The 10,919-nt window shown below is 43.1% G+C and overlaps 1 protein-coding gene across 1 annotated transcript in view; it reads left to right on the top strand.

Moving 5' to 3' along the window:
* Window positions 1-406: 406 nt before the first annotated feature.
* The window catches only part of LOC143298326 (uncharacterized), a 55,438-nt gene continuing 44,925 nt past the window's right edge, over window positions 407-10,919 (top strand). The window contains exons 1-4 of the mRNA XM_076611169.1: window positions 407-520; window positions 2,069-2,247; window positions 3,206-8,418; window positions 9,220-10,372. Coding sequence (XP_076467284.1) covers window positions 2,130-2,247; window positions 3,206-8,418; window positions 9,220-10,372 — 6,484 coding nt within the window. The 5' untranslated portion in view covers window positions 407-520; window positions 2,069-2,129. The remainder of the gene's footprint in view (window positions 521-2,068; window positions 2,248-3,205; window positions 8,419-9,219; window positions 10,373-10,919) is intronic.

Raw genomic sequence — 10,919 nt, forward strand, 5'->3', positions numbered from 1 at the left:
AACAGATCTTTTCTCTGTGCTAAAACTATATTTAATACAGTTTTCTGGAACTTCTTTATGTCTTTTGCAATTTACTAGGAGACATTTATCGTCTTCTGGGGTTTCGCCACACATTGGACCAGGAGATGCTGCTACTTCTGTATCCTACTTTAAAAAAAAAAAAAATTTTTTTTTAGGTTCACATTCAGACCATGTGCTATCAGTGTAGGCATAGCAAGTAGTTTATTTGTTGTGATGTTGATATATTTCTCTGGAATACTGATTTTAATGAGAAGAACAAAGTATCTCCATCATTGATTTCTACTTCCCCATGTCAGAGAGAGAGAGAGAGAGAGAGAGAGAGAGAGAGAAAGTAAAGGGAAACAACCACATGAAACGAGTGACCTACCTTTTTCAAAGACTCTGCCCGCTATGCTGCTTCCGGTTAATTCCAAACAGTGGACTGTGCACACGTTTGTTGCAACTTGCAGAGCTGTGTGTGTGTAATCAACATCACGGCAGGTGTTGTCGAACTGTGTTGGTATGTGCAAATGTTTCATCATTCGAAGATGTGTTTTAGAAAGTTTTGAACAAGGTCGTAGCGTGATACTGACGCCACGTCACCCAGTGTTTTGAAAAATTATCATCAGAGTAGATGAAGAAATCGAAAAGAATAACACCCTTAATACTTCTGACAGTTTGCATAGAAGAAATTTCTTTAATTTGTCAAAGGAATACCAAGTTTGTTTTGATTTTAGTACATGCTTTATGGGTTGTTTTGTGGTACTGAAAATGGAAATAATCCCGAGAACGTATCATTTATTGGTTTCTGCTAAGTTTGTCAAAACTGAAAGTAGGCAGGACTTGTGTGCTTTGAGGCGTGCATGGTACGATCCACATCGCTGTTAGAATCTATGCACTGTCTAATTCAGCATCTAAAAAGACATTGTATCAACGAACAGTCAGTGATAAAGTTAATTTATTGGACATTTTGAGCACATTCCATCATTATTATTATATTCTAACTTTGTAACTATTCAAGCTATTTGAATTCCAAATTTCCCAGTGTTCACCCAAAAGCAAAAGCTTAATATGTCAACATTTTCAGTGGACAGTTCCAAATATAAAGTTATAAAATATTAATAATTATTGTTTTGTTTCAAACATATAGAATGAAAATCATTAGTGATTAACAAGTGTGTGTGTTTGTCCATGAAAGAGCTAGTGACAGACTGACCCCTCCCCCCCCCCCCCCCACCACACCAGTGAAACAATTAGATTGTTAAAAGGAGAAGAAAAAGGGTCAAACTTTGTATTCCCAGAAGCAATAAAGAAATGAAAATTTGCGTCAGATTGGAATTATGATTTGATTTTATTTATTTTATTTATTTATTTATTTTTCCAAAATGAATGTTTCAAGTTGATTTTTAAAATTTTCCATATTGAAATCTGTACAGTAACTGTTGTACATTATTTTTCTTTCTAAAATGGGAATTAAGAATGAGTAAATATTGACAATTTATGCATAGCGTCACTCTATAAAGCTGAAAATTTCTTAAGTGTTTCTCTCTGTATAATAATATTTGAATGAATCGAAGTTAGTATCACACATCCCCATTCAATTAATCAAGTTATGGTTAAAATCAAAAGTGAGTGAAAAGTTTATTACTAAATTAGATATTTTAAATAAAATCTAAAATGTAGACTTAAAAAAGTTGCATGCAACGTGTAAATAAATACTTAAAGTATACTTTGCCTGATTTGAAAGTTCTCTCTCTCTCTCTCTGTGTTGCACATGGTAGACTTCATTCTTAGATTATTTATTAAGTGTTTATTGCGTCAACTGATTGTGATAAAGGTTTCATATAGTGATGTTACATTAAATATGTAATACTAAAATTAGTAAAAATATAACACATAAAAAGAAAATGATAATTCATTTAGAATTATGATATTGTACTGTTGCTACTAATGATAATGATAATACTACTGATGATGGTGATGATACTTAATATCATTGTTGTTATTGTTGCTATTTGGCATTTTGAGGATGGTTTTGGCCATCAGTATTGTCGTATTTGTTTTGCAGTCAAACTCCTTGACGAGGAGAGGAGGGGGATTGGCATGAGTTCAGCCTACTGTCTGTGACAATGTTCAGTGACAGTGATAGTGAGGAGGAGGAGAACCTCATCTCGGAAAGTCTTCGCAATCTGAAGAACCACAGTCTGTACTCACAGGGTCTTTTCTCTCCAACTCAAAGCCAGACAGGTAATTTTTTTAACACAATTCAGGAGTGGCACAAGCTCTTTTGCTCACACAATTTAACACACTCCATGAAACAAAGCATGCCAATGCACTGGCACCCCCCACTCACACCCCACCCCCTCCACACACACACACACATACAATATAAAAACTGAATTTTAGATTCTTTTTTGTGTTGATTCTAAATCGGTTCTTAATGCCATTATATTTTCAATAGAAATAGATCCTTTAATGTTATGTTTAGAATTATAGTTGATCGTCACATGCATTAACTCACACATGCATATGTGACATCACTTTCTAGGTCTGTTGTCTGTTTTTCAGTAAGAAGAGAAAAAGAATGTAACTGAAATCAACAAGAAATAAAAGAAAAGTACCGAAAAATCTTTGTGGCTCTTCATCTACCATTTTCCATTTAGAATTTGATGTGGTGTGTTGGAGATTCATTTAGGCTTTTTAAAATGAAGCATCCAAGCAGGAGAGATATTAACATGTTGAAAAAAATGTGACCCTACATTTGCTGCACATTAAAATTGAAACAGTGAAAGGTCAGTCTATGACGTACTTTGGAGGAAACATTTACATCCCAGCACACAACCTTGTGTTCCACAAAGACATCTTCTGATGGCAACCAAATGGATTCAAAACTGATAAAAAAAATTTTTTTTGGTGGATTTTGACTCTTGCTGACAAAGATCACTGTGATCATTTACATCAATGTTTGAGTTGGCTGCCAGTCTGAACTTGATTAAATGAATTGCTTTGTGATTTCTACAAGTCTGACCGATTGTTTACACACCATTCTGGACATGTGTATTTAACTGCTGGTTATCACCTAACACTTTTTTCTTTTTCTTTTTTTTTCTTGGAAGGAGTTTGTTTTTCTGCAATTAATAGGCATTTTCATGAGTTCTGTATACAGTGTATACTGTTTTTAATAAATAATTCTTTTTTCCCCCAGCATCTCCTCCATCCAGTCAGCGCAGTGGGAGGCTATCACTCAAGAAAACCGGACGTGGTCCAAGAAGCTCAGAGGCTGACCATTTTCCAGACCTGCAGTCAAGCAAGCAGCCAAAGACGGATTCCTTTCCAGCCCCCAGTTCACGACGACCTGCCAGGCAGCATGAGGGCAGTGGTGCCCGGAAGGGGCTGTCGTCCGGAGAGAGCGGATCCTCAGGCAGGGCTGCTTCTGATTCTGATTCCTCTCCATACTTAGACCCCCCTGTGATGATGTCGCTGAATGCTGGCTGTCCAGGCAAAGGTGAAGGCCGTGGTGTGGGAGGGCCAGGAGGGAGCAGTGTGGAGAGTGTGGACAGCAGTGAGGACGTTGTGGTCGCTGAGACCAGCGAAGAAGAGGCGGACAGTCAGGCAGAGAGCACTGTGGAGGAGAGGACGCTGAGGACTGCTGACAGCCCGGCTGTGGTCAGCACGGTGGCCAAACAGTCACATGTGTCTCGCACACCATCCACAGGCAGCTTGTCTGCTGCACGGACTGTAAGTCAGACCGTCAGGCAGGGTGCACCTGTCTCAACGCCAAAGGCTTTGCCTACAACTTCCAGTGTGTACCAGGGCACAGTGTCAGGTCATCTGCCTTCTCCCATCTGCCCTTTGAGTGCCATTACGCCAGATCTTCAACCAGCGCAGAAGCCGATGCGTCGTATCCAGACAATGTGGGTGACAGAAGCTGTCAACTTGGATGACATAGAGGATGACAGTGAGGAGGAATATTACATCAGCACACAACCCAGAAGGTTTGCACTTTTGCACTCCACTCCAGTGAGCATGCATCCTGTTGCACATGCTGATCAACAAACATTAGGAAAACCACTTCCCTGTGATTTTGATAATGAAGATTCAACACTTCCACAGGTGGCATTTTCTTCAAAACGGAAGAAAAATGAAAGCAATGGTTGTGCGTTGGCAGAAAACAACACACCCACAGCATCAAAGACCGGAGAAAAGAGACTCATTAACGAGGCATCAAGAACTGTGCAATCAAGGCATGAATTGCCAAAGACAAGCGTGCCAGAATCTTGTAGTTCAGATACTGAGATAGAGCCAGTCAGCTCAGAGAATGAGGAAGATGACAACCTACACCAAAGTCATGAGATCTCGACAGCCTCAAAAGACTATCAGAATCTTTGTGAGAATAGCATTTTGCAAAAAAAGACATCATCTGAAGTGGAAAAGACAACAGGACAGAGCAGTTCAACAGGAATTATGGAAGCTGAGACTCAGCAGTTTGATGACAGTGATGCTGCTACTGTGGTTTATGAAGAATCCACCATGGAGTGTTCCCAGATGTCCCCCAGTATTCTTGAGCAGGAAACCCAGGCAGTTAGTGGACTGGAAAATACAGAAGACCATCTTGATAGGATCAGAATTACTAATGTGATAAGTCTGAACCCACATGTGTTTAAAATCCAGATTAAAAACACAAACCAGACTCACAGCAATAGTGGAGCAGTACCTGATGCGTTATGTTTGCCCCAAGAGTCCAGCAGCTCTTCAGGTACCCAGCTGGTGCCTGGAGGTAGTGCCTCCTGCGACTCTTCAGCAAGGGGACATCATGGGGTTGCAGAGCCCCATCTGAAGCATGAGGACTCTGACATGACGCAGCCTTATGTGATCTCCGACAGTGAGAGTTCTCAGGAGCCCCCCTCACTGGCTGCAATCCCCAGCATTCCGTCCATGCTTGGCCGTCAGGTTTCAGGGGACTCTCTTCCACCACCTCTGCTTACAAAGGTCTCGTCCAGCATTGTACCGGACAGTTCCAGTTCTGCTGGTGATGGTAACAACTGGCCAGCTTTGTCTTGTTCAGCTTCAGAGAAAAAGAAGACAGAAGGAGAAATAGGGGACAGGGCTTCATCACTGAACTCAGCAGGCAGCTGTGACTGGCATCCACAGCCTCCTTTGGTGAGGCTCAAAGAGGACGTAGCTCCTGAAGCATTGTCTGAGACTGTCACATTGCCCACAAATGGCAGCAGCTCCTTTGATTCACAGGACACAAATGCTGGGCAGAATGGTGTAGCTAGTCATGCTGACGAGCACAGTAATCTTTCGAAAAGCCAAAGTACTGGAGAGAGTATGCTGAGTCAGGAATATCCAACTCTCTTGCCTGAAAAACAAGGAGCACTGGAGAACAAATTGTCCCCTGGGGTTAGCACAGTGTCCAAACCGTGTGAAGAGGATGATGGTGACAGTGACAGCAGCCAGTGCCTGTTTGATGACCTGCCAACACATCCAGCAGAGCAGACAAAAGGACCAGATGGCGCTGACCATGGAACCAATGCCGCATCAACCAATGCCGCTGAAATCAATGTGTCAGATGTGGAGGAGGATGTTCCGCTAGTGGACCTGGTCAAGTCTAGAGTTTTGTCCTCTTCATTTCAGCAACAGGGACATTCAGCAGATCAGAACCCTACCTCAGCCAGTGCCCAGCAGTCAGAGTCTGTGTGTTCTGAGGTCATACCTGGTCCGCTGATAACGGAAAGTGGAGCACCTGTGAACAGCAGTGCAGCACCAGTGAGTCATGTGGGTGTATCTGTGTCAGACACAATGACTTTGGTGAAGGAGGAACCAGTCGGCTACACTGTAGAGGATGACTTTGTTATGGTTTTTGATTCCGATGAAGAGGAGATGTTCACCTCCTATACACAGGTGGAGGTCACTCAAGATGCCTCAGATGAGGACGACTCATGGTCAGATGAACTGACGGAGAGACAGCTCCTTGAAATGGATGAGATTGATATAGACCATGACAAGGATGATGACATTGCTGCTGACAGTGACGAGGATTCTGACAACACCAGGAACTGTGCTCTGAGCAGTGATGCTGCCATGGACTCAGCTGATGATGATGATCTTTGGGCAGCAGCAGAGCATGCTGAGCTTGACAAAGGTCAGGCAGAAAAGCTGCATTCACCATACTCTCAGCCGACTTTGATTGATGACGGAATAGAAGATATTAGCACAGATGATGATGTTTATTTGATAGAGACTCAGATTGATGATGATGGTAATCAAGATACTTCATTGAATGAGACTCAAACTGTCAGTAGTGTCTTTTTGAATGAGACTCAAGTTGACAGTGATATGATTGGACTGGGTGATACAGACAGACACAAGAGTTTGTCTCACGAGGCAGCACAGGATGCTGAAGAAAATAGACATATGAAAGATGACTTTGATGATGACATGGATGATGTTTTATATGCTTCAGCAACTCAGCTTGATAGTGAGAATGAACCCAGTGAGAGCAAAGTTCATACTGCTGGAGAAGGTGATGTGCAGTCAGAATCTCAGCAAAAGTTAGGCTCTGGAACTAGCAAAGAGAGTTCATTTTCTAGTTCAAGATCTGACATTTCTTGCCATGGTTTAGGTTCAGACTTGATTGACCTAACAGTGGAAAGCAGTGACGAACAGAGTGTGACGACAGAAGTTGACAGGAAAAAAAGTGTCAGGGAAGATGATGATCAGGATTTGAAAAGTAACAGTGATGCAGGCCTTGAGAAGGACGAGGATGTCTCCATGAATTTCTTTGACATGCCAACTTTGGTGGACGAGTCATGGCCGCCTGACAGTGATGATGACAGTCACCATTCTTCAGAGGTCCTCACACAGAATACAGCAGATTCTGAAGGCAAGGACATTTACGGTGCCCAGACTGTGGATGATGGTGGGTTTGTTGTGTCTGACGAGGATGAAGACTTTTATTCAGTGGCAACACAGAAAGATGTTGATCCATATTTGGCTCAGACACAGATTGATCGAGAAACAGTCACAGTGTCAGAGGAGTCTGATCTGGATACGCAAGAAGAACAGTCAGATCGAAGTACAGAGGTGAATGAAAGTGTAAGAGAGCGAAAGGACATGTCTGCATCTAAATCGGATTCTTCCATGATTGAAAAGCGTCCAAGAAGACATTCAGCAGAAAGTGATACAGGAAGCCAGCCTGCAGGTGATGGTGTTCAGAAGAGAGCAAGAAGACACTCTGCAGAAAGTGATACAGGAAGCCAGCCTGCAGGTGATGGTGTTCAGAAGAGAGCAAGAAGACACTCTGCAGAAAGTGATACAGGAAGCCAGCCTGCAGGTGATGGTGTTCAGAAGAGAGCAAGAAGACACTCTGCAGAAAGTGATACAGGAAGCCAGGGGACTGCAGGAACCCACCCAGATCATTCATTTGTTAAAATTTGTAGCTGGGATGCAGCACGTGCAAAGAGAACATTTGATTCTGCACGTGACACAATGATAAAGATCAATCAGAGAAACATCAAGGGGCATGCCATTGAGATAGAACCTCAGCCAGAGGCCAGAAGGACAGGAAGGAAGCTGAGTTTGCAGCAGAAGCTGTGTCGATCAGAAGCTCCCAAGTCAGTGGCAGAAAGGGAGCCTGGGAAACAGAGAAGTCAGAGCAGCTCTTCCACAGAAGCAGACCAGCCTGCTCGGAACACAAGTAAACAACTGAAGGATTGTGAGCATGAGATGCCGAGTGAATGGTTGAAGAAACTTCCTATGTCAAGATCCAGTATCAAACGACCCTTGGCCAAGGCACCGCAGACGCGAAAACGTAGAACTGCCCCTGCCACTCCTGACATTTCAGAAAACATCAAAAAAGCCAAGCAGCAATTGAAATTGCGAGCAATGAAGCCAGTCAGGGTTGGTCATCGACAAGACATAGCTCCTCACGGTGATCCTGACATGGACATGGATGTCGAGCTGCCCAGCACCCAAGAAGTTTTTGACAAAGGTTTGCCTCTCATTACAGCCATCATGCCTGTCTCCAAGAAGCGGTTGATGAGGCCAGCCACCACAGAAGAGGATGTGTCTTCTGACACTGTAAATGCAGGACGTTCATCCACAGCCGAAACTGACATTCCCGTTAAACGAGATGAACGTAAGAAAGATAAGGTGACAACAGAACCACAGGAGCACAAAAAGAAGACACTGTCCTCTCAGAAACAAGGAGAAAGTCATAGCCATTCCAGCATTGAAGAATCAGACCAGTCCGGAGAGCTTTCTAGCAAGAACAAGCGAAAACATACAGAATCCAGGCATGCAGGGAACAGGGCGTCCTCCAAAACGTCTCAAGACTCTCTTGAAAAAGATGATACTGTGGAACGCTTGGCCAAAAAACACAAGAAGACTGAGGACAGTCACAAGCACCATGATAAGGTGAGTGGGAAAGACCAATATATAAATAAACATTGTGGATTGTTCATTTAATCTGGATCAGTGGATGTCTAGCCAGTAAAACTAAAAGTATCCCTTAACCCCTTTCATTTAATCTGGATGTGTGTGTGTATGTGTGGACAGTATGTGTGTGTTTGAATCAACTTTGATGGATGTTTCTGTGTGTGTGTGCGCGCGCGAGTGTGCGTGCATGCGTGTGTGTGTGCGCACAAGGGTTTTTTTTGTGTCTGTGCGCGCAGGGTGTGTGCGTGTGTGTATGTGTGTGGTGGGCACACGTGTGTAAGAGTGTTTTGAAAGATTTCAAATTGTGTTAATATTGTAATTATAATTTATTTATTTGCTTTTACTTTGACAACAGGAGTTTTAATTTCTGAATACCTACAGATCAAATAGATATTTTAAGTTAGAATTGTTACAACAAACCTTTGGTGATTATTGTGGTTCCTAAAAAAAAAAAAAGAACAGAAAAAAATCAGCACTTGGTATACATGTACCCTCAAACCTGACCAGTGCGTTGGGTCTGTACATATGTCAGGCATCTGCTGCCACCCCTCCACTCACACCCCACTCACACCCCTCCTATCTCCCCACTTTATTCAAAATATATATTTTTTAAGACATGGTGTATTTTATATTGATCAGTATGCATGCTTTGATATAGATCTCCTTGATATTGAAACTGAAGTGTATATACGTCTTCGATACATGCAATGATACATCTGTATGAAATTATACACATAACTTCTAATTGCTTTTTACTTATCCTATTGCCTATACTTGCAGGTGGCTCACAGCGAATTGATTTCACGGTCAAGAAGTAGAACAGACGAGACAGCAGTGCCATCAACGTCCAGGAGTGCAGGAGACAAGAACACAGATGTGCCCCATGACAGAGAAGGCCATGAAAAACCCCGAGACAGGGGCCGTCGTGAGAGGTCTTCTCCTTCCAGTGACAAGAAACCCGGTGAATGGTCAAAATCTGGTCGGACAAAGCACTCTCCTGGCTCACAGCCGGAATCTGCAGGTTTAGAAAGTGACGGAAGTTCAAAGTCGGGGACAGAAGAGCAGAGACACAGTGATAAGTCAAAGTCAGGGACTGCTGACAGAAAACACCGACATCATGCAAAGTCTGGTGATTCTTCAAAATCAAGACCAAGCGATCGAAAGCACAGCTCTGATTCACAGTCCAGCTCCATTTCAAAACACAGCCAGGATAAATCTAGGCTGGAATCTCTTGCAGGGAAAGCTGATAGTTACAAAGTAGCTTCTGTGGAAGGGAAAGACAGCAGCTGTTCTAGATTGGGTTCTGCCAGTGTGACAAAAGATGCTGATTCCAGACAGGACTCTACAGGAGTAGACGATGGTAGTGTCAGCTCAGGGTCTGGGAACAGCTTATCTGCTTCATTCAGCAAGTTAAAGATCCCCCGACCACCAACACCTCCAAGGACGAGTTTTGATTCTGCCGATAAACCTGATGAGAACCCATCCATAAACTCTGAGAAAGTTCAGCCAGACCTAGACACACACAGCGCAGCCAGAAACGCACAGAGCAAACCTAAAACGGTACGGTTCGACCTGCAGAAGAACGTGGTGAAGGAAATAGAACGGATCCAGCGCCGGCCCCAGCCCGTCCAGCCCGCCCCCCACACACTGCCCACATTTCAGGAGATGCTGTGTCAAAACAAGCCTCCTTCCACACACACTGGCCAGCCTTTCTTTCAGGGGAACCCTCTGCTGAAGAGACCGCCGCCCTTACAGGAGCAGCAGCAGCAGCAGCAGCAGCAACATGTCTTCAGGCCTCTGGTGCCAGCAGGTTCCAGAGCGGCAAGGCCCACGGGGCAGGAAAATGTGCGCAGCGGACAACAACGTCTGCTGGAAGCTGGGGACTTTCTGACTGATGTGCTGGCTTTCAGAGCCGAGTGGTTTTCGGAGTATGGTATGCTAAGTCTGTTCCATTTTCCTCTCTTGTAAATTAGGCTGTTTCTGTGTTTTTGGCTCTTGTGTTATGATCTTGTTGGTTTTATTATATTCTGATGAATTTACTTATTTGTTAATTTTGTTTTGTAGGGTAGGCTCTCAAGGCCTGACCAGCGCAGTAGGTTGGTAAATGCATAGGTCAGACATCTCTTTCTTTTTTTTTTCTTCCTTTTTAATTTTCTTAAAAGCACATGTGGTGCATTGTATTTGGCTTATATGCCCTGGCATCTTGAAAATGAAACTGAAAGTGTTTCAGTTGTCGTGTGTGTGTGTGTGTGTGTGTGTGTTAAACTAAAACACACAACTCGTGTTCAGTGGAAAAGCTTGGGCTGTCACCAAATTTAGCTGGAAATTAAAACAAAATGACAAGTTCTTTCCACAGATACTAATTGAAACGACAGTGCATTTCCAAGAAGGTCACAAGAAATTGTGAAGCAGCAATAAGTGTTTTCACACTTATTCATCTGTGAAAGTAGTCTTTGTTTCTAAACTTTAGCACTTCTTTT

This window comes from Babylonia areolata, chromosome 23, assembly GCF_041734735.1.
Source record: "Babylonia areolata isolate BAREFJ2019XMU chromosome 23, ASM4173473v1, whole genome shotgun sequence".
NCBI classification, from domain to species: Eukaryota; Metazoa; Mollusca; class Gastropoda; order Neogastropoda; family Buccinidae; genus Babylonia; species Babylonia areolata.